Source organism: Anomaloglossus baeobatrachus, chromosome 12, assembly GCF_048569485.1.
Source record: "Anomaloglossus baeobatrachus isolate aAnoBae1 chromosome 12, aAnoBae1.hap1, whole genome shotgun sequence".
Taxonomy (NCBI): domain Eukaryota; kingdom Metazoa; phylum Chordata; class Amphibia; order Anura; family Aromobatidae; genus Anomaloglossus; species Anomaloglossus baeobatrachus.
The window spans coordinates 26,994,366-27,019,171 of NC_134364.1; the positions used below are offsets into that span (position 1 = coordinate 26,994,366).

The 24,806-nt window shown below is 44.6% G+C and overlaps 1 protein-coding gene across 9 annotated transcripts in view; it reads left to right on the forward strand.

Moving 5' to 3' along the window:
- The window catches only part of LOC142258359 (ryanodine receptor 3), an 847,167-nt gene that overhangs the window by 522,834 nt on the left and 299,527 nt on the right, over positions 1-24,806 (forward strand). For 5 of the 9 annotated variants that reach the window (XM_075330934.1, XM_075330936.1, XM_075330935.1 and 2 more), the window contains 7 exons: positions 1,748-1,929; positions 5,849-5,927; positions 8,333-8,422; positions 15,689-15,835; positions 20,028-20,090; positions 24,537-24,612; positions 24,749-24,806. The exon at positions 24,749-24,806 is cut by the window's right edge and continues 66 nt beyond it. In XM_075330934.1, the coding sequence (XP_075187049.1) occupies positions 1,748-1,929; positions 5,849-5,927; positions 8,333-8,422; positions 15,689-15,835; positions 20,028-20,090; positions 24,537-24,612; positions 24,749-24,806 (695 nt within the window). The remainder of the gene's footprint in view (positions 1-1,747; positions 1,930-5,848; positions 5,928-8,332; positions 8,423-15,688; positions 15,836-20,027; positions 20,091-24,536; positions 24,613-24,748) is intronic. The other 4 variants (XM_075330938.1, XM_075330940.1, XM_075330941.1 and 1 more) reach the window with 1 other exon arrangement.

A 24,806-nucleotide genomic window follows, 5' to 3' on the forward strand; every position in this document is an offset into this window, starting at 1 on the left:
TCAGAGATCCTCAATCAACTTCTGGAGTGAGTTTGCTGCACTGAAAGTAAAGGGGATGAATAATATTGCACGCCCCAATTTTCAGTTATTTATTTTTTAAAAAAGTTTCAAATAAGCAATAAATATCGTTCAACTTCACAATTGTGTCCACTTGTTGTTGATTCTTCACCAGAACATTAAAATGTTTATCTTTATATTTGAAGCCTGAAATGTGGGAAAAGGTTGAAAAATTCAAGGCCGAATACTTTCACAAGGCACTGTATATAAGAGATTTGCATTATTTATATTCAAAACGTAATTTCCTAATATGTTACCATATGGTAGCTATACAGGTGGTGATAATCGTACACCCTTGGTCTTTAGGGGATGGTTTTATTTGCATAGATTCTTTTTATTACAGTAGTGTTTTTTATCCAATTGTAGTAAAACTCCCAACTCCAAGCAGGTGGCTGCAAAAGCTGGATTGTTATAGGTTGGAGTCCACTGAGAAATGATAACAACCAATATTGTGTGAAACATTTAATCAATAAGGCTGCTTTCACACTACGTTTTTTTAACATGCGTCATGAAGGTTTTTTTAACGCAAAAACAGATCCAGTGCAAATGCGTTTTCATTTCAATGCATTTGCAATGGACTCGCGTCAACATGCGTTCACCTGCGTTTGCGTGTGTTATAGTGAGGATCCAGCGACTTGCAGTTTTTTAACTTTTTTCAAAAACGCTACTTGTAGCGTTTTTAAGCTGCATCCAAATACTGCAAATTGCTGGATCCTGACTAAAAAGCACGCAAACGCATGTGAACGCTGGCATGCTGATAGACAGGATCCTGCTTGCTCTACTGAGCATGCCCAGAAACCAGCCTGTCGTGATCAGTCTCTCTCCCCCTCCCTCTCTCCCCCTCCCGCTCTCCCCCTCCCGCTCTCCCCTTCCCGCTCTCCCCCTCCCGCTCTCCCTCTCTCCTCTCTGTCTCTCCCCCGCCTGAGAGCGGCGGACGCTCGTAACCAAGGTAAATTTCGGGTAACCAAGCAAAGCGCTTCTTAGTTACCCGATGTTTACCTTGGTTATGTGTGAAGGGAGCCGGCTCCTAGCAGCTGCGGACGCTCATAACCAAGGTAAATATCGGGTATTCAAGCAAAGCACTTCACTTAGTTACCCGATATTTACCTTGGTTACAACTTACCGCAGCTGTCAGATGCCGGCTCCCAGTCTCCTTCAGTTCCCCTCATTCCCGATCACATGACTCCAATGCCCACCCATAAACTTCAAGTGACAGGATCCTGCAAAATAACACATGCATTTTTCTCTGCAAAAACAGGATCCCCTTTTGCATCAAAAAACGTTCATGACGCATGCTAAAAAACGTAGTGTGAAAGCGGCCTAACTGAAAGCTTCTTATTGGTTCTAACATTTTTTTTTATATCATTTACAATATTTTGCACATTTTTACCTGACTTAAAAATTCTTTTGAATAAATGTAAAATACATTACAATTTATGAAAGACAGTAACTAAAGTTCCTGTAAATAAGATGTTTGTTAATAACTGCATTCTGATATATTGATTGCTTGGAAAATGAAAATACTACAACGTTGAATTTATGAGGCATGACTTTGCAGTGTTTTGTTAGAGAAGTGCAATCCATGTGGTCTTGTCATTCTACTAATGGTCTTCTCCTTTTGCTGCTGTGACCTGGCTGCGTTGCTTTCACTAACGATTTTGCATGTTTTTCTGTTGGACTTTCCAACCAGTTCCTATCTCTCCTGCAGAAGTATGAGGCTGAGCTCTTCAAAATGTCAATGCCATGTCTCAGTGCAATAGCTGGGGCTTTGCCTCCCGACTATGTAGACACAAGAATTAAAGCAACACCCGAGAAGCAGATGTCAGTAGATGCCGAAGGGAATTTTGACCCAAAGCCGATCAATACAGCTAAGTAAGTTTTATTAGTTGTAAATGTAACTTAAGGCCACGACATCGCTAGCGAGATCGCTGCTGAGTCACGTTTTTTGTGACGCAACAGCGATCTTGCTAGCGATGTCGCTGTGTGTGACATCCAGCAACAACCTGGCCCCTGCTGTGAGGTCGCTGGTCGTTGCTGAATGTCCTGGACCAGTTTTTTGCTGTTGCTCTCCCGTTGTGAAACACACATCGCTGTGTTTGACAGCGAGAGAGCAACGATCCGAATGTGCAGGGAGCAGGGAGCCGGCTTCTGCGGACGCTGGTAACCAAGGTACACATCGGGTAACCAAGCAAATAGCTTTGCTTGGTTACCTGATATTTACCTTGGTTACCAGCGTCCGCAGCTTCTAGAAGCCGGGTCCCTGCTCCCTGCACACGTAGCCAAGGTACACATCGGGTAACTATAAGCAAAGCGCTTTGCTTAGTAACCCGATGTGTACCATGGTTACGAAGCACAGCGTCATTACACGAGCCGCTGGTGGCTGATCTCTGATTGCTGTGCAGATCTGCCTGTTTGACAGCTCACCAGCGACCATGTAGCGACGCTCCAGCGATCCCTGCCAGGTCAGATTGCTGGTGGGATCGCTGGAGCGTCGCTTAGTGTGACGGTACCTTTAGCTCATGAGAGGAGATGACTGGAGAGCTCTGGACTGAGAAAATGGCATTCTTCATCATTCCTATAGAAGAAAAGGTTTGTGGGGGTCTCGCGTGCACAATGCTCCTTTCACACAGGGGACCTGGTGACCTCCTTTCTTGGGATTAGAAAGAGTCCCAGCAGTCACTCCCACAGCAGTCAAACATTTGTCACCTATCCTCTGGGGAGGGGATACATGTATTAAAGGAGTTGTTCCACAACGTTAATTTAAATCAATACATCTTGGAATAATAATATTTTCCACAATTGGATGTGTTTAAAAAAAATGTTCCTGTGCTGAGATAATCGTATATATGTGTCCCTGCTATGTACTGTGTAATGGCCGTGTCTTACCGTCCAGGGACATAGTCTGATCATACCACGGTTCCTGGGCAGTGGAGGACACAAAAGAGTGTATACAGACATTACAGCACGGGATCACAGCTGATTCTTTCTGTGAGGTAATACATTTCCCTGCCTGTCTTTAAAAAATGATACCTCAAAGAAAGAATAATTTGTAATCTGGTGCTGTAATGTCTATATAGTCTTTTGCGCTCTCCCCGGCCCAGGAGGGGATCACAAATCATTCTCTTTTTGAGGTAAAACATTTTTTTAAAAACAAGCAGGGAAATGTTTTAACTCTCAAAAAGAATCAGCTGTGATCCCATGCAGTAATGTCTGTATACTTTTTTTACTTCCTCTCCAGCCCAGGAGCTGTGGTATGATCAGACCATGTCTCTGTACGGTCAGACACGGCCATTACACAGTACATAGCAGGGGCACATATATAAGATTATCTAAGCACAGGAACATTTTTTTTTAAACACATCCAATTGTGGAAATTATTGTTATTCCAAGATCTATTGATTAAAATTAATTTTAAAACTAACTTTGTTTGTGGGAAAACCCCTTTAAGTAATTAAAGGTGCATGAGCCCAGAAGGTGCATAAAGGTTTTAGGACGTTTGTGAACTTGAATTGGAAAAAAATACATTTTTATTTTTCACTAACCTGTAGTTGAAATTTGACTAAATTGGGACCACCCCTTCTTAAATGAAACAGGACCCCACTGAAAATGAAATCATGATATACTTCCCTACTGCGCTGGTGCTGTTCCAGCTTTGTTGGCGCTTGGTCTTCCAGGCCCTAACGTGACATTGTCGCATAAGCGCTGCAGCCAATCTGCGGCCACCGATGGGCTGCAGAGCTTACAGAGACGTATGAGCAAAGCTGTCCATTAGTGGCTGCTGATTGACTGCAACACTCATGTAACAACATGACAATATCTCGCCGGATGCAATGTCAAGATAACTGGATTGGCGCCGGACTGGTAGGTGAGTTTTATCTTCACTGAGGCCCTGTTTAATTTAAGAAGGGGATAACCACTTTATATTGTATCCTTCCATGTCAGTACAATATGGGGGTTATAAACATCATATAGACATAGAAAAAGCTGATAACATTTATTTCCTACTTTGAGGCGCAATTGGAGGAGGGGGAAAAATGTACTAAATCATATTTTATTATGTAGCTTAAACACATTGTCCATAGCTTTTATATTGTCCTCAGAATAAGTCATCAATATAGGTTAGGTGGGGGTCCGATACCCGGCTCCCCCTCCAGTCAGTCGTTCTCGCCTCTGTCACTATTCCATAAACACTTATGCCGGCGTTACACGCTACGATATATCGGGCGATATGTCGTCGGGGTCACGTCATTAGTGACGCACATCCGGCATCATTTGACATATTGTAGCGTGTGACAGCTACGAGCGACTGTTAATGAGCAAAAATACCTTATCGTTGCTCGTTGACACGTCGCTCATTATCATAAAATCGTTCCTCCTTCTGCGCGCCGGTTGTTCATCGTTCCCGAGGCAGCACACATCGGGAACGATGTGACACCCCGGGAACTACGAACTGCAGCTTACCCGCGTTCCGCCGGCAATGCGGAAGGAAGGAGGTGGGCGGGATGTTACGTCCCGCTCATCTCTGCCCCTCTGCTTCTATTGGGCGGCCTCTATGTGACGTCGCTGTGACGCCGAACGTCCCTCCCCCTTCAGGAAGAGGATGTTCGCCGCCCACAGCGACGTCGTTAGGGAGGTAAGTACGTGTGACAGGGGGTTAACGACTTTGTGCGCCACGGGCAACAAATTGCCCGTGACGCACAAACGACGGGGGCAGGTGCGATCGCACGATATATCGGCACGTGTGACGCCGGCCTTAGTGTCCTGGATACATGAGATCTGCTCCTATTTGCAGGACCTAACAGCAGCCACTAAACAGTGTACGGAGTTTTTGTGTTTTCATCATAGACCGCTTTCACACATCAGTTTTTTGTTATCAGTCACAATGCGTAGAATTTTGAAAAAAAAAAACGGATCCAGTGACAGATGCCGCTGGATCCGTTTTTTTCTCGACTTTTATCAGCGACGGTCGGCCTCACGTTTCATCCGTCGTTCGGTGCATCCATCAAAAAATATTTGTCCGTCAAACGGAGACTACATCCACAGTAACGTTTTTTGTGTACGTCGAAAAAACGGACAGCGACAGACCCGACGCAATCTGTAGTTTGGTAGAATGGAAATCTATGGGCGCAGGATCCGTCATCATCCGTCAAATGACAGAATCCGGCGACGCATTCCGTTTTTTTTTTAACTGAGCATGCTTCATTTATTATTTAGCCCCCAGCTAGTCAGATCCGTCGAAAGACAGATCCGTCGCGTCGGTTTAGCCACAATCAGCGACCGATTCGTCAAGAAAACAGATTGTGACTGATGGCAAAAAAACGATGTGTGAAAGGGGCTATACACTGGTGATGGAGCGGTAACAGCTGATCGGCGGGGGGCCGGGTTTTGGACCCCAAAGATCTTATATTGATGACCTTTTCGTAAGGGTAGGCCATCAGTTGTGGGTAAGCTCCTTGATGTATAAACTGTGCGCAATAATCTCCTAAACTGCCTCGAGCAGCGGTTTAAGATATTTGCAGTTCTGTATCAGAAATATATATATGTTAAGAAAACAATTAGCACTGAATGTTGAATTTATATAGATTAAACATCATGAATAATGTATATTCCCCCAGCAGGGCCTCCTGAAGGGGTTAACAGGCGGGCTTGTTGTTTCCCTGGATGTCTTATAGGATTACATGATGAAATAAAATGATGTTATGCTAATCTTGAGTTCAGGAAAAGATAGCAATCACACTGAAGCAGCTTTTTCATTTCCGGCCAACGAAAGAGATTATTTTTTGTTTTACAGTTTGACATTACCTGAGAAGCTGGAATATATTGTCAATAAGAACGCTGAGCACTCCCATGATAAATGGGCCTGCGACAAGGTACAAAGTGTGTCCTGCGCGTGTGTATGTTATCTCAAATCAATGGAATATAAAATGCTAGTTTTTTAAAAAAAAAGACCTTAGATCTGGCTTCATAGACACCGCTTAACCCCAATGTTAGAGCGATCAGATGTGAACTAGAGTAGTACATGGGTGCAAACCTGGCTTCCCAGCAAAGCGCTGCGACACCAACCAAATCTACAGGCATAGATCTCACAGAACGTGTCCTGAAGGGATATGATGAGCCATTTCAGCTACTAAAGGGAAATCTATGCTATATGTCATGCAGCCAAATCAGATCTCATACTTTGCACTGACGAGGGACAACCATCCCGAAACACCATGTCTGCAAATTGAGGTTCTGATCTGGCATAAATCCTAAGTTATAAGACAAGACTCGTTAAAGGGTCACTTTTGACTAAGAATTGCTACCTCCAATAGGTGGCACTAGAGTTCGTCTACTTACTCACCGAAGAGACAGTTTGCATATTTCCCAGAGGAGCATTGGGGCTTAGTCGCCTCACCACTGGCATGCTGGTATGGTGTGTCAGTCTCTGTAAACAGAATGTGTTTCCCTTTAGACCTTGTCTTATCCTCTCATATAGCCAGATCAGATCTCATACTTTGCACTGATGAGGGGCAATCACCCCGAAACATCATGTCTGCAAATTGAGGTTCTGATCTGGCATAAATCCTAAGCCATATGACAAGACTCGTTATAGGGTCACTTTTGACTTTTAGGATTGTTACTTCCAGTAGGTGGCACCCGATTTCAGCTACTGTCACATCATTAACCATCATAAAATCTAGAAATATGTGCAGTTCAAGAGACAGACCAGGCAAAGAGACAGCCGGGCAAAGAGACACATATATATATATATATATATATATATATATATATATATAATATATATATATATATATGTATACACACACACGACCAAAAGTGTTGCCACCCTTGAAGTTGTTCCAGGAAAAGAAGTATATTACCATCAAAAAATTACATTACAGACATTCCTGGGGGAAGGAGGGGGGGCACAGGCATCACTGGGGGGGTGCACAGACATGACTAGGGGGGCACAGACATCCCGTGAGGGGCGCATAGACATCACTGGGGGGGCACAGACATCACTAGGGGGCACAGACATCACTATTGGGGCACGGACAGCACTGGGTGGCATAGTCAGCAATTGCGGAGCACAGACATCACTAGGGGGCAAACAGCACTGGGGGTTGTACACAGCATTGGGGGGAACACAACACTGTGGGTGATAAACAGCACTAGAGAGGCCTGCACACAGCACTTTGGGGGCTGTACACAGCACTGGAGAGGGGGCACAAAACACCGGAGGGCGGACTCCAAGCACACAGCTAAACCCGCCCACACAGTAAGTCCTGACCACATTTGTACGCGTAAGCACCCGAGGACTGCTACCCCAAGGAATCTGCCCGGGGGCCGCAGAAAAAGTCATCACAGGCAGTTCCAACCCCTGAGCTAAAGCAAGGCAGGGGTCCCCCCACCACCCACGGTGACGTTCAGCTCACAGAGTGCCTACCTTCCCCACCGGATGCCGTGTCCTCTCCACCTCCACTTTCCCTGCAGCACTGTGGTGAGGCGCAGAGTGATGACCTCATCACACTGGGCTGCAGGATGACGCGCTGCCTCCCTGCTCCACTCGCCTCACTTCCGGCCACATGGCTAATTTGCATGCGATGAGCTAGAAGGGCTTCGCCTGCAATTTAGCCGTGTGTGCAGTGGCTGAAACAACACTGTCAGGCTCCTCTGTTGCGGCTGTGACTGGGGCCCGGTGAAGAAGAGGGCCTGGCCTGCCCGGAGCTTAACAAAGCTAAGTAATTACCCTGCTCCCCCCCCTCTTCACCGGGCCCGGTACACCAGTCACGGTTGTAATACCCTGATGGCGGCCCTGTATACATATATTCATTATTCTACATACAGTATATTGTTCTCTTTCATTAGCTAAATTCCCGCTAACGATGAAACTTGTGATCCGAATGTCCTCGTTCCTATGACAGATTCCCTACTCCTTCTGTATTTCTTTAATAAGTTTGACCCCCACTCTATTTTGTGGATACAGAAAAATCACATGACAGTGGGTGAAATTTGCGGGGTCAGATCTGCAGTGATTTCTGCACTTTTATCATGGTAGGATCTGACAGCTGGTAGTGCAGCACTCTAAACTCTAAATGTCATGGATCTGCTGGGAGTAACACATTTTTTTTCCATTGCACTATTATAGGTCCCATTGCAACCTAGAATGACTCCTGATTAGTTTTCTGTTAGTTGTATGGCTGACAAGATAACCAGATATGTTCATTTGTTGATTTTTACGTCATTAGTATTGACTTTTCCTTCTTCTCTTTTTTGTCCCTTGGTGTTTTCTTAGCTGCATAGTGGTTGGAAGTATGGAGCAACGCTTGACGAGAATGCAAAGACACATCCTCTACTGAGACCCTTCAAGACACTATCTGAAAAGGTACCTTAATTAAATGTATCTGCTAATAGACAGATGAAGCCTGGCATTTCACTCAACCTGTTAAATGGATTTTTCAGCTTCTATTGTTTTTAACATTGTTTCTTCAAATGCAGAAATTGCACATGCACTGAAAAGCTAAAAATAAGAAACTATTTATTGTAGTTGCGACATGCTTCTGTGTTGAACTGACTCCTAACGGTATGGGTGCAGATATGTTCTGCACCAAAAAGCGCACCTTGTGGCAGAAAAACACACTAAAAAACATGCGTTTTTTGGTGCATTTTTGTGCCATGTGTTTTTTTTTAATAAAATCATTGGCTGGAAGGGCTGCAGAAAGCATGAAAAAATACACCAACAATTGACACGCTGCAGATTTTTTTTCTGCATCCAAAACTGCAAGTTAAAAAGAAGCAAAGTGTGCACAGCACTTCAGAATTCTCATTGACTTTGCTGGGATAAGGATGCAGATTGGGCATCAAACTGCACGATAAACTGCACCAAATCTGCAGCAAAAAAACACAGCCTAAAGCCTGCTTTACAAGGGATGACCGATTGTGCGATTTCACAATCGATCTTACCCGTCCCCGTCGTTTGTGCGTCACGGGCAAATCGCTGCCCGTGTCACACAAAGTCGTGAAGCCCTTGTCACATGTACTTATCTGCTGAGCGACCTCGCTGTCGGCGGCGAACATCCACTTCCTGAATGGGGAGGGACGTTCTGCGTCACAGCGACGTCACACATCGGCCAGCCAATAGAAGCAGAAGGGCGGAGATGAGCGGGACGTAAAGATCCCGCCAACCTCCTTCCTTCCGCATAGCCGCGGGACGCAGGTAAGCAGAGTTCATCGCTCCCGTGGTGTCACACGGAGCGACGTGTGCTGCCACGGGAACGATGACCAAGCAGGACAAGTAAAAATAAACAATGATATGAAACTGAGCGACGAGTACACGACTCACGATTTGTGAGCGATTCTGCGTCGCTCAGAGGTTTCACACGAGACGACGTCGTGTATGATGCCGGATGTGCGTCACGAAAACAGTGACCCCGACTATGCATCGCACCATCCGTCGTCTCATGTAAAGCACTCTTAACAGGCACAAAATAAACAAGAACAACAATACACGATACACAGAGAAAGAATACACTTTAAGACATGGTTTTAATTGAAAATATTCCATATAACTTTAACATTTTTTTAGTCATTTGAGTCCTTGCTCTTTTTATTCTTAGAAATCCAATGGGCAGTTATACTTCTTGATTGACAGCCTTTTTTATATGACTGGCAATACAGGGTTGTCAATCACTGAATAGCATCACTTACTGCACTCCTATGCAAATAAAGAGAATCAAAGGGAACCTGTCAGGTCCCCTATGTCCCCTAACCCAGCAGCATTCTTACCCGTCTGCCCAAATTCCCTGCCTAACCCTCCCTGTATAATGCTATTTACTAATATGAACGTTTCAAAAAACAACTTCTAAACCTAAGCTAATTAGGATCTTGACTAGTCGATGGGGTGTTGTTTCCCAACACTCATTAGACCTCTTTCCGTGTTATCCCTATCTGTTTTTAACACATATATTACCTCACAGAAAGAATATTTTGCGATCCCATACTGTAATGTCTTTATACTCTTGTCCTTCCTCCCCTGCCCAGGAGCTGGGTATGCTCAGACCATGTCCCTGTACGGTCAGACACGGCCATTACACAGTACATAGCAGAGGCACATATATACGATTATCTCAGCACATGAATATTTTTTTTAAACACATCCAATTGTGGAAATTATTATTAAATTAAGATCTATTGATTAAAATGAACTTTAAAATTAACTTTATTCTTGGGGAAAACCTCTTTAAGTGTCTCCGCTGTAGTTTTTCATTCTCCCGGAAAAGCTTTATTTATAATTACCTGTATGTCCTTGACCGTGTCTGCCCCTTTAATATGAGCTAATCTGGCAAGGTTACATTATTCAACGCACGTGTCTGCTGATCCGTTCAGCAGACTTGCAGCTAACAGGTGCGGGTGGATCAGAGATCTACTTGCACCTGTTAACCCCTTAAATTCTACTGTCAAACTCTGACGATGCGATCTAATGTGCTCTGGCTGTTTCCCGCCGCCATCTTCTGTCCAATCACGGGGCAACAATGTGCTGCCGTGTGTTGCCATGACAGCGTGGGGTCAGATGATGACCCCCATCTCTACCATGACTTGCTTTGTGTGAATGCCGGCAGAGTGCCGTCCCTCACAGGAGATCAGCATATTTGCTCAGAGCGATGCTGAAGTATTGGTCTGATCAAGCAAAGCAATTGGACAGTATAGCCATAAAGTCCCCTAGAGGAAATAGTAAAATCAATAAAAAAAAAATGAAAAAAACCACAATCTAAAAGTTCAAATTACCCCCTTAAGGCCCATTGAAAATGAAATAATAATAAAACATCACATATTTGGTATCGCCTCGTTCAGAAATGCCCAATCTATCAAAATGTAAAATGAATTAATCTGATTGATTAGCATAGCTTAGCGAGAGAGAAAAAAGCAAATCTACAGAATTACGTTTTTTTGGTCAACACTACATTGCATTAAAATGCAATAACAGGTGCTCAAAAAATCACATCTGGCAAAAAATTGCATAATTAAAAGCGCCAGACGTCAAAAAGACGCAAAAAATAAGTAGTCACTGAACCCCAGATCCTGAAAACCTTTTATAATCAATGCTGTATTACTGATCAGTGCGCATCTGAAGCCGGGTCGGCCTTTGTAAATAGGCTATTGACCTCCAACCGGCAAACGTTGCAAAGTCTAATTGGACCATAGCATAGAAAAGAGTTTGACACATCGGAGAAAAGGAGAAAAAAAAGAAAATTAAGAATTTATTGAAATTTGAAATGTGTAAGGTATTAAATATGTCCAATATCAGCCATGTTGGCCTTTGTATATAGGCTACTGACCTCCAACCGGCAAACGTTGCACAGTCTCAATGGACCACAGCATAGAAATGTGTTTGACACGTAAGAGAAAACAAAATGAAAAATAAGACTTTATTGAAATTTGAAATGTGTAAGGTATTAAGTATGTTCAATATCAGTTCTATAAAGGGTACTTTACACACAACGATATCGCTAATGATATATTGTCGGGGTCACGTGTTCGTGACGCACATCCGGCGCCGTTAGCGATATCGTTGTGTGTGACTAAAAGGATCGACGATCAACGATTGCAAAAATGTCAAAAATTGTTGATCGTTGACACGTCGCTCCTTATCCTAATATCGTTGGTGGTGCTTGCCGCTGGTTGTTCGTCGTTCCTGCGGCAGCACACATCGCTATGTGTGACACCGCAGGGACGACGAACATCTCCTTACCTGCGTCCACCGGCAATGAGGAAGGAAGAAGGTGGGCGGCATGTTCCGGCTGCTCATCTCCGCCCCTCCTCTGATATTGGGCGGCCGCTTAGTGACGCCGCTGTGACGCCGAACGCACCTCCCCCTTAAAGGAGAGATTGTTCGGTGTCTCCAGCGACGTCGCTAAGTAGGTATGTGCGTGTGACGCTGTCGTAGCGATATTGTTTGCTACGGCAGCGATCATACCCATGACGAAACAGCGACGTGGGCGGGTGCTATCCCTAGCGATGTCAGAGCGTTTAAAGCACCCTTAATATACCTTGACTAGTAGTAAACCTCATTGACCTATGTATTTTATATGAAATACTTTAATTTTGTTCTTAAATACTTTGAAACTCAATAAGTTTTAATACTAGAAGAAGTTTGACACTTATCCAGTACAAATGAGCTTTGTTAAAGAAGAAAGAGGTGAATATTTGTGGATTGGCAGGGTTTTACACTACATTTCCACTTTTCTCCTGCATGTAACTCCGGCCTAACATCGAGAAGAATCTTATCAATGGATACGGACTAAATAAGCATTTATGGAATTAGTGGGTTTTTCTGGTAGAAAGAAGTCAACTACCGACTAAAAGGAATTGAATGCAAATCTATCTTTCTAGCTCTTGTCAGTTTGATTAGTTTTGCTATATCGGTTCAGATACCTTAAGCACAACTGGACTGTTAAATAAAAAAAGGGATTTATAAGTGAATGGTAAAAATGACTAGGAGTGGAAAATATACAAACATCGCACAGATTAATCAGGTAGATAAGCTTGCCGGAGACCTGCCTCGTCTCGGGAAATACCGCCTGACAAAGGAATTCTTCTCCAAATCCTTGTCTACTTTGATTGACTGCTAGTCTAAAGAAAGTTAGATCTAATTAATTTCATCCTCGTTTCTGCTGTGTGAGTAATGCTGCATAGACAAGGGCTCGCGAAGGGAGGGAATTGTTCTTGGTAATTCCAAGATTAATAGGGAAACGTCGGAAGTAAAGGCCATTTGAGAAGCGCTAGAGATTAGCATGGGAGGTATGAATACTGATAGACTGGTAAAGCAATCAGCCCGGGCAAGGATGAACCGGGGATAAAATGCAAGAATGCTCTCTAAATGTGAGAACATACTCTATAGTATTATTATTTATTTTAATCTTGGAGCAAACTTCAGCTCCTCACTAAATAATCTAAGCATAACGTTTTGCTACCTTTTGTCATATGTATGTTTATTAGACCATGGAACCAGAGCCTCATCAGTCAAGACAATGGTATGACTTTAATACTAATTATATTATAGAATAAGAAATCCTAAGGCACATAAAATTGGTTCAAATATTTGCTTCTATCACCATTTTCATCTTAAGTAGATTTTGTGGTTTTCCTAGTGATTATTTCAGCAATTTATATTAAATGTAGAAGAAAAGCAACACTTCTGTCCGTATGTATGCACTGGAGATGAGCCCTATTCACTTTAAGGGGTTATCCAGAACAGTTTTATTCTTTTACTATGGACCTAAGAAGTACCAGGCAGATAGATGCCAATGTTCTACCTGGAGACAATTTTTGCCGGCATAGAGTGGTCACAGACTTCTCCTTCCAGCAATTCTGCAGCTTCCTGTGATGTCACATCAACAGAGCACTGACTTCTCTTCTGCTCTGCACAGTTGATGGAGTGTGACTGCCAATGCCACGCAGATTAAAGGCCGCTTTACACACTACGATTTATCTGACGATATGTCGTCGGGGTCATGGTTTTCGTGACGCACTTCCATCATCGTTGGTGACGTCGTTGCGTGTGACACCTACGTGCGACTCTGAACGATCGCAAATAGGTTGAAAATCGTTGATCGTTGACACGTTGTTCAGTTTCAAAATATTGTTGGTCGTTTGGAACGCAGCAGACATATTGCTACGTTTGACACCTGCCAACGACGAACAACATCCACACGACCGCATTGGTCAAACAATACATCGCTGAACGATGTAGCGTCGTTTGTGAGATGGGTACGTGTGACCGCTACAAAACGACCTATGAGCGATCTCGGCAAATCGTAACAACGATCTGGGCGTGTCACTGAGATCGTCAGATAAATCGTAGTGTGAAACGGGGCCTTAACAGTCAGCTACTTGCTGCCTAAGGCTATGTTCACACAGGGCTTTTTTTGGAAGTTTTTTTCCTGACCAAAACCAGATCTTGTGGCAGGAAATCTCCTTTGTGTCATTTGCGTTTTTGGTACGTTATTCATGCGTTTTTTAGTGGCGTTTTTCCTGCAGATTTGGTGCAGATTTGCTGCTTTTTTCTACAAAATGGGTTGTATCAATGAAAAAACGCAGCAAATCTGCAGCAAAGAATTGACATGCTCATTCTTTAAAATCCTGACCAAAAACGCAGGTATTTGACAAAATAGTCAGGAAAAAAAAACAGATGTGTTTGTGTGTGTGCATGAGGTTTCAGAAATCTCATAGACTTTGCAAGGACTGTAAAAAGCAGCGTTTTAGTAGCATAGATTTGCATAAAACCAAGGCAAATCTGCAGCTAAAAAACGCACCAAAAACTTACCAAAAAAGCCCTTCTGTGAACATAGCCTAACTGCGAGGAGCAGGGTGTCAATCAGCATGACATCAGCAGTAAACCCTGTCAATAGAGCAGCGCTAAAGAGAAAGAGCTGCTTTGTAGACTGGAAGCCGCAAAGTCATTGGCAGGAGCGATCACGGACGGCTGTGAGGAGGCGTCGAGTAGAGCGAGCAGGGAGTTAGCAGAGTGAGACAGAGACATAATAGCTCACACGATCTACGCCTTCTCCTCTATAATCCACTCCTAAAGGATCTATCCGATATTGGGAGACCAATATTCGTGGATAGCGTTTGTATAAACAAGCACTTTGCAATATACTGTTTTTTACAATTTGTAGATGTTCGTGAGATATAAACAGTTTTCTTTTGTTTACAGCTCATTGCCTAGGAAACCAATGACCGCTGCTATCTAGCAGCAGTGGACAACCAAACACAGTGCTTACAAGCTCTGCTCTATTGAGCTTATAAGCACTGCTTTGAAGCTGGCTGGGATCGCTGGAGCTCACTGTTGTCTACTAATTCTGCCCAGCTTCAGTACAGTGTTTACAAGCTAGATAATTGTAGGTTGCAAAAATTGTTATACTGCAAACTGTAGCAACCTTCACTTTAGTTTACAGAAAATAAATGACCAGAACTGCACGTACAGTACATGAAAATGAAGGGATGGATGAGTTATCCAATGTCAGTAGCCAGCTTCATATTGGACATGTTGTTCCTACATGTTATGACTCCCTCCTGACTTTCATCTGTGACGTTTTGCTTTCCGATGTGCATACAAAATGGAGTGGAGAAGGGGTTAATGCCGCGCATCAGCCAAAATGAAGATGTAAAACGTTGATGATGATAACTCTTTCTTTTATTCCATAGGTCTACGAGTTTCGAGGTGAAAACCTCTTCTTCAGGACCAGAACATCAACATAAAGCAATGATTGAATTGATGCTTTATGTTGATGTTCTGGTCCTGAGGAAGAGGTTTTCACCTCGAAACGCGTAGACCTATGGAATAAAAGAAAGAGTTATCATCATCAACGTTTTACATCTTCATTTTGGCTGATGTGTGGCATTAACCCCTTCTCCACTCCATTTTGTATGCACATCCACGTGGGGCTGCAGCAGACGCCGTTATCTCATGCGTATTAGTGGTTGTGACTGTCACAACCATTTCAGGTACATTTCCTGATCTACCTCACTGATCTGTTGGTATTACACTATCAGCGCTCCTTATTTTCAGATTTATACGGTTTTGCTTTCTGATGTCTCTGCAGTTTGATCTGTACTTTATCAATTGTAATTATATTATTTTAATCGAAAATAGGAAAAAGAAATCTATCGCTGGCCAGTAAGGGAATCTGTGAAAACTATGCTGGCAATGGGCTGGAGCGTAGAAAGGACTAAAGAAGGAGAGGCTCTAGCACTGCATCGGGAAAATGAAAAGATGCGTAGCATATCTCAGACTAACCAGGTAAATTTGCTTTTACTTCGTACACGGTCACTATTGGAGCTTCCCACATTAAAGTGCCCCAGCTACTCTATGTACAAACATTGATGTGATTTTTCTGTAAGTGATGATACAACTGTACACAACCCAGGGCCATGGGGCATCTACTATTCCAAACATCACTGTACACTGTGACTGTACACAGGTGCCTGATTTGCACCAACCATGGATTTTTGGATGAAACATTTTAACCTGCTATAACGCTAGTTATTACATTGTGATATTAAAATAATCTTTATTTCTCTAGCACCAACATATTCCGCAGCGCTTTACAATTCAGAGGTTCATATAGAAACAAGTAACAGTTATACAAATTACAATAATTAGAGCAAAAATAATGACAACCCTGCTCTTAAAGGCTTACAATCTACAATGGAGTGAGGTGGGGATGACAAGGTACAGGTGCTTATTTACAACGACGGTCCAGCCATCTTGACGAAATGTGGAATAGATAAAGGCTGTATGAGCTAGTCACCAGTCAATCTTTGTGTTGCTTTGGGGTTTGGTGGAGTTTGATGGAGAGTGAGAAATAGTGGAGGGGCTCTATATGAATTGACTTTGATTAGAAAGGGTGATAGGCTACCCTAAAAAGATGTGTTTGTAGTGAGCATCTAAAGCTGTGTAACTTGTGGTTTGTCTTAAGGGGGCTTTACACGCTGCGACATCGCTAATGCGGAGTCGTTGGGGTCACGGAATTTGTGACGCACATCCGGCCGCATTAGCGATGTTGCTGCGTGTGACACCGATGAGCGATTTTGCATCGTTGCAAAAACGTGCAAAATCGCTCATCGGTGACATGGGGGTCCATTCTCGATTATCGTTACTGCAGCAGTAACGATGTAGTTCGTCGCTCCTGCGGCAGCACACATCGCTATGTGTGACGCCGCAGGAACGAGGAACCTCTCCTTACCTGCGTCCCGGCCGCTATGAGGAAGGAAGGAGGTGGGCGGGATGTTCCGGCCACTCATCTCCGCCCCTCCACTTCTATTGGGCGGCCGCTCAGTGACGTCGATGTGACGCCGCACGGACCGCCCCCTTAGAAAGGAGGCGGTTCGCCGGTCACAGCGACGTCGCCGGGCAGGTAAGTATGTGTGACAGGTCTGGGCGATGTTGTGCGGCACGGGCAGCGATTTGCCCGTGTCGCACAACAGATGGGGGTGGGTACCCACGCTAGCGATATTGGGACCGATATCGCAGCGTGTAAAGTAGCCTTTAGTTTCTTGGGGTAGAGCATTCCAGAGGATTGGTGCAACTCGGGAGACGTCTTGGAGCCGAGTGGGGAGTGGGAGGTCCAGATTAGTGTGGATGTTAGTCGAAAGTCGTTTGCAGAGCATAAAGAACAGTTAGGGTGATAGACAGAGAGGAGGGTGGAAATGTAGGGGGGTGCCACACTGTGGAGAGCTTTGTGGGTGAGAACAAGTAATTTAAATTGAATCCTATAATGTATGGGTAGCCAGTGCAATGACTCGAACAGAGTGGAAGCATCTGAGTAACAATTAGCCAGATAGTTGACCTGTAACGCCTGCCTGGATCCACAGACTCAGACAGGCTGTAATGGACAGGCTAGAGGGAAGCCACTCACCAAGCAGGACCCCCAGAACCCTGAAACCCTTTAACCCCTATACAGGGATTTGGAATTACACAGGGCCCTGGAGATCACTACCTGTGGAAGGCTGCAGTCTGAGAGAGTAGTCGTCAGGCAGGGTCAAACCAGGAATTGCGGAACAGGGACAGAATCGGCAGGCAAGGACGTATCAGAAACAAGCAGAGGTCAAAACCGGATCGGGCAGCAAGGTAGAAAAACAGCAGGCAGGAGGGTAGTCAGGAAACAAACAAGCGGTAATCAGCACACGAAATCACAGGACGGAACAGGAGCCAGAAGTTTCAGAACTATCTCTGGCAGAGGTCAGCAGACAGGAGGGGAATTAAGAAGGGTGTGGTGTCTTCCCATTGGCTGTAGCTGAATGATGGTACTTCAGCTGGAAGACACCCGCCACCTACAGTCAGCCAGTGGCACTGCAGATCCCCAGGAAACCCAGAGCAGTGGATGAGCGGAGCCTGCGCCCACCGGCGCCGCTGGCATCGACTCCTCTGTCATCACCAGCACTATCCACGGTAGGAACACGACGTCGCCTGGCGATTGGAGCAGAAGTCGATGGAGTGGACTCCAGTGGTGACGTAACATGACCCTGGCTGCTGCATTAAGGATGGACTGCAGAGGAGAAAGTCTACTGAGGGGAGGCCAATTTATAGAGAGTTACAGAAGTCAGGGCGGGAATAGATCAGGGCCACAGTGAGGGTTTTTGTTGTTTCCATGGTGAGAAAAGGGCGCATTCTAGAGATGCTTTTCAGATGCAGGAGACAAGAGAGGGCGAGAGATTGTATATAGAAGGTGGAGAAAAAATTGGTGTCAAGCATAACACCCAGACAGCGAGCCTGCTGCCTAGGAGTTATCGGCGTGCCGCACACGGGAGGGAGATGTCGGGTTTGGGGAGGTTAGTAGAAGTTCAGTTTTGGAGAGGTTAAGTTTCTGATAGAAAATAGACATGATGTTGAAAACTGTGGACAGACAGTCACTGGTGTTCTGAAGTACAGCGGGGGTGAGGTCATGTTTATATTGTGTAAGCATGGCATATCATGTAGTTGCGCAGATAATTTACATTAAAGAGAATTATTCAGTACAATATGGCATGTTAAAGTAAAGGCATGTCCATGTTATACAGATTCAATACATATCTTTAGTGAAGAAATCCGCATCCTGCTTGTTCTTTAATCCACATTTGAAGTTTGGGTGTAATAAGCTTCTGCTGAAGCGGGGAGGGACTGTTGGTAGGGTCCTGGGCTCTGTTCCGGCCCCTCCGCCTTCCTCTGACATCTGTATGTGTGTTTCCTCTTTTAAAGTTCATGGGCAACTCTTGCTCCAGTTCTTCTCCCAGTAGTCTTCAGTAAAATGGTGTCATTTGTGGCGCATGCGCAGATTCAGATCTCAGCGTATTGATGAGCCAATATCTCAATCTTTGCATGCGCCGCCACCGACGCAATGTTACGGAAAAAAACAGGGAGAAGAATCTATGCAAGCAGCACCCGCATCAAGAACAGCGTTGGCACGAACTTTAAAAAAAGAGACACATACAGACACTAGAGGCAGCAGAGGGGTCGGGGCAGAGCCGAAGACCCTACACACAGTGCGACCCCCAATACATCGAAAGCTTATTACACCTAAACTTCAAATGTGGATTAAAGAACAACCAGAATGCGGATTTCTTCAGTAAAAGTATCTGTCTAATCTGTATAACAGCGCCATCATGGCCATGCTTTTACTTTGACATGCTAAATCGTGATGACAGGTTCTCTTCAACAATGAGCGTGGCAATGTCTTCAGCTGTAAAACTGTTGTGTGACTTTGAAGTCGCAGCTGAATAATTCATGGCAATTAATTGATTCTCTCCAACTTTGTGCATCACTGGCACAGAGACATTGCACTTTGATGACAGTAACATTTCCTTTGGGATCGAATGGGTTGTCAACAAAGCCTTATGAATATTCCCAATGTGATCAAAATATAAAAAAAGCATACTTACCTCCCAGACTAGAGCCGACTTCTCTCTGAGCCCTGCGTGCTCGGTGGTCAGGTGATATTGTTTATATCATGGAAGCACTGCAGCCGATCAGCAGCTGTAGATTGGCTGCAGCAATCACAGTTCGGTCAGAACGGACATCCCAGTACCGAACTGCTGCCATGGTATTGTCGACTATTGTTGGCATACCATTGATCATATCAGGTATAGGCCCCTAAAAGTAATTTCAAAAGTGAATAAGTTCTTAAAAAATTGTCATCATATTTCAGATATTTTCAGAAAAAAACAGAACATTCACTAACATGAAGTATAATGTGTAATAAAAAAAAATATTTCATAATCATGGAATTAATGGTGCTCTATAAATAAATAATAATAATAATAATCACTTTGATTTTTAGAAACATTCCCATGTGTCAGATGTGAATAAATGGGGCTTGGTTACAAAGTGGTTTATTGTTTTGGAGGTTTTAATATGATATTTACGGTTTTGCACAGTATATAAATATATATACACATCAAATTGCCGATAAGTTATGTAGCTATTATTAACTAATACTCCATCAATATCTTTTCAGGGGAACGGTTACAGTCCCACCCCAATTGATCTGAGCAATGTTGTCCTTTCCAGAGAGCTCCAGGTTAGTACTTGTCTTCATATATAATTGTGTTTGTTATGTATAAAACACTTTTGTTTTTACCTGGAACCTTGTATTGTTTAGTTGTTGACCTAATAAGGCTAAGTTCACATTTCCGTTGTTTTGTATCAGTCACATACGTCGCATGTGACTGATACGCTGTTCAACGCTGTACAACGGATGACAAAGAACAGAATTCTTTGTCGGATTCCGTTTTTGTGCGGGGGGCGGAGTTCGGGTGGGGGGGGGGGCCGAGCGGGGTCGTGGCACTGAGGACGTCAGTGCCGCAGGGACTGCAGGACAGGTGAGTGTGTGTGTGTGTGTGTGTGTGTGTGTGTATACACATGCTGAATGCGGGAGGGGGCGGAGCCGAGCGGGGGGCGGGGCCAGGCGCTGAGGATGTCCGTGGCAGTGCTGCGGTCTGCATGGCTGGGGACAGGTGAGTGTATGTGTGAGTGAGTGAGTGTGTGTACACACATGTGCGGAGTGCGGGAGGGGGCGGGGCCGAGCGGGGAAGTGTCGGCCTCCCTGCACACGTAACCAGACTAAATATCGGGTAGCAAAGCACCCGATGTTTACCTTGGTTACCCGATATTTACCTTGGTTATGGGCCTACACCGCTTAGCGCTGGCTCCTTGCACCGTAACCAGGGTAAATATCGGGTAACCAACCAAAGCTAGTGACGTGTGCAGGGAGCCAGAGAGCATGCGCAGCGAAATCCGACGGATCGCACTGCTCAAAAAACGTTACATGCTGCGTTCCTCCCGCCCGGCGGTCAGTCGTTCCACGACTGATCAGTCGGGCGGAGGGTGCAACGCAGCATCATCAGTCACAATCCGCTGCTCACACAAGTCTATGGGAGCAACGGAATCCGCTAAACGGATTCCGTTGTTTACAAGAGCAGCGGATTGTGATTGATACATTTTAGCGGAAATGTGAACTTAGCCTTAGACCAGATTTCTGGTCAGATGTAAAAAAACATACGTTTTATCATATATCGATGACTTGTAGGATACTGTAAATAAGAAGTTGCTGGTCACTGAGGATCTGACTGCTGGTTCACCTGTAATCATAAGAATTGGGGTCCCAGGTCCCCAAATGAGTTCATCAGCAGTTGAGCATGCACACTGTAACTCTATTCAGGCTATATGGGACTTACAGAGGTAGCAAGCCCTGTACTTGGCGCACTTAAAGCTTCCCGTTTAATAAGATGTCAATTTCTACATTTTATGTGATCAGTTTGAGCCCTAACTGCAAATTGCTACTTTTTCTTAGTGTATTATATCCGCAGGTCTCTTTCAGATATACATCGGGAGAGACCTGTCAGTCCGCTAAAGCAGTGTGGGGAGAATCCATCTTGTACAGGGGAGGCACAATACTAAATTGCTATGGTCCCCAGCTGGGACTTCAGACTAGATTTTCTCTAAAGCCTGCTTTACATGAGTCAATCTATTGTGCGATAGCATGAGCGATCGTACCCGCCCCCGTCGTTTTTGCGTCACGGGCAAATCGCTGCCCGTGGCGCACAAACTCATTTAACCCCCGTCACACGCACTTACCTTCCGGACGACCTCGCTGTGGGCGACAAACGTCCACTTCCTGAAGTGGGAGGGACGTTCGGCGTCACAGCGACGTCACACGGCAGCCGGCCAATAGAAGCGGAGGGGCGGAGATAAGCGGGATGAGAACATCCCGCCCACCTCCTTCCTTCCATTACGCCGGCGGGTGCCGTGGGACGCAGGTACGCTGTGTTCATCGTTCTCGTGGTGTCACACGGAGCGACGTGTGATGCCATGGAAACGATGAACAACCTGCACCCATGAAAATAAACGATATTATGAAAGTTAACGACGAGTACACGACTCATGATTTGTGAGCGATACTGCGTCGATCGGAGGTGTCACACGAGACGACGTCGTGAGCTATGCCGGATGTGCGTCACGAAAACCGTGACCCCAACGACATATCGCACGATAGCTCGTCTCATTTAAAGCCCGCATAAGTGTTTCAGAAAAACACATACACGGATGCAATCGTGCAGCCATGTACTGATTCATGCTGCTTGTGCTTTTGGCAGCATGAGTCAACTGACTAGTTCCATTTAATGATATTGAAATAATGGAAACAAAATATTCAAAACATCTCGATTTATCCAGTAACATATGTAAGTGACTTGTGCAGAAATAAATGCCTATGCATGCCTTGGAAGCCATCAATCAGGTTATTATCGGTTGTCTGAGGAACGTTCTGTCATACTGAATGCACTTAGGATCATAAATTATTAGTGATGCACAAACCCAGACTGTAAAAGTGTAGATCCGCGTAGGTTTAAAAGAACCTGGGCACCGACCCCGAGCCCAGAGTTCTCAGGGATCCCCGGGTAACGATCTGGATCCAGCCACCCGGGTAATAGAAAAAAAAAATACAAACTAAAGAAAAAAAGAAATAAAATAAGAATAAAGCAAGCACTTCAAACTTACCGGACTCCACGTGGCTGTACACTGCTTCCGGGGCCGCTCACTCAACTTCTGGAGTGGCTCCTTAATCCTTATCCTTCATGCATATCTACTGTTTCCCCTGCCCACCGGCAGTCCCTGGGTCTCTGATTCTTTGCAATGAGACAGCGTCCCCAACCTGTGTGACAGCATGCTTCAAATCACGGCGCCTTCTTTGTGAAGATCGTGTTACCCCCTGCTATTCTATTCTTGCGGCTGAGAGGGCGGTGCATGCACCCTCGGTTTTTCTGCTCTTGTGACCGCAAGAGCGCGCGCGGTCACAACAGAAGTGGAACCCGCCCCCTGTACCAGCTGATCGGAGGACGCGACAGACCGAAGGAACAAGGTGACAGCAGCGTGCCAGCGACATCAGCACCGGAACGCACGGCACGGGGTCAGGTGAGGTAAGTTCACAATGGACTCACCTAACCCAGTGACGTCAGTGCCGCTGTGCTGGCACGGTGTCCCGGCAGGCTGCTGTGCTGGCACAGTGTCCTCTTCTGCAGCTAGTTGCGTCCTCCGATCAGCTGTTCTCCACTTCTGTTGTGACCACGCAAGCTCCCGTGGTCACAACGAGAGCAAAAGATGCGAGGGCACATGCACCGCTCTCTCAGCCGCAAGAATAGAATAGCCGGGGGTAACACGATCTTCACAAAGATGACGCCGCAAATAAGCGCTATGCGCAGGCACCAACTCCGACGCCATCTTAGTGAAGAAATTAGTGAATAGTAAAATTGGCATAGAGAACCAAGACAGGAACAACAGGGGGGGTGGGAATCCATATGAATACCCATCCAGAGATTACCTGCTCTGTTGCAGCTGCCACTCAAGGAGCTTAAACTTAACTTTGTTAGATTTGAAAGCCTAAACATCCGAGCTGACCACTAATGGTATGTAGATAATCTGCCTTATAGTGCCAGTATAGCACTGGCTTTAGCTTATGTATGAAAATCCTGATGATTGGTTCCCTTTAATGGCGGTCCCACTAGCTGACATTTAGTGTCCTTAACTGCACCCCAAGCTATAAACCAAGTGTAACATAAAACAACAATAAACATAAATGAAGTACACACAGGCAGAGAGAGTAAGACATAGGGCTAGGAACGTGCAAATATAGTCATACAGGAAAGATGGAATACAAGAAACCCAAAAGAATAAGACAATATGTGAAACACTCCCAAACCTAAATAATAATAATAATAATAATTTATTAATTTATATAGCACTATTAATTCCATAGCGCTTTACATACATTGGCAACACTGTCCCCATTGGGGCTCACAATCTAAATTCCCTATCTGTATGTCTTCGGAGTGTGGGAGGAAACCAGCGTACCCGGAGGAAACCCACGCAAACACGAGGAGAACATAGAAACTCCTTGCAGATGGTGTCCTTGGTGGGAATTGAACCCAGGACCTCAGCGCTGCAAGACTGCAGTGCTAACCACTGAGCCACCCATGAAACAAAAACAAAATGAAACAAAATTGATATAAGTGGGAAGGGAGTCACACAAACAAACTGGAGGGAATAACAATAGTAATGTCTCAGTAAGAAACCATTAACTATGGAGCTGGGACTCTAGACAACCAGCCATCAAAAACTATAACCAGCACTAAGGCATGTGAGTAATGAATATAAATAGTCCCTCCCAAAATGTGATTGGGCAAACCAAGTGAGATCGCCAAAAGCACACACCTGAATAGAAGGGAAAGAGAAAGGCAGAAAATAAGAAAGAAAGAAGAGATTTTTCAGCAGTTGGACTAACACAAAACATGCTGTGGTCCAACCAAGAGGAAACCGACCAACAACCGATCCCCGGTTCGAATCCCGGAGTGAAGCCATATCAGTTAAATTTACCAATATATCCTAAAGTCAGAATTTGGCAAAGCCAAATCAGGTAAAACAAAAAATAAAACATCATTTTTTTTTCTTTATTCTATATGATTTTATACAGGGAATGGTTGAAGTGATGGCAGAAAACTATCATAACATCTGGGCTAAAAAGAAGAAGATGGAGCTGGAATCTAAAGGTATGTGATATAGACATAAACTTGTCTTGTGTTTGCATACTTGTAAAATGATTCCTGCACATTACACTAGCTAGTTTGTCAATATGTGGCAAAAAACTGTCATGAACAATTGCGTGCTAACAAAACTTTTCTGCAGGTGCTGGCAGTCATCCATTGTTGGTGCCCTATGACACATTAACAGCAAAAGAAAAAGG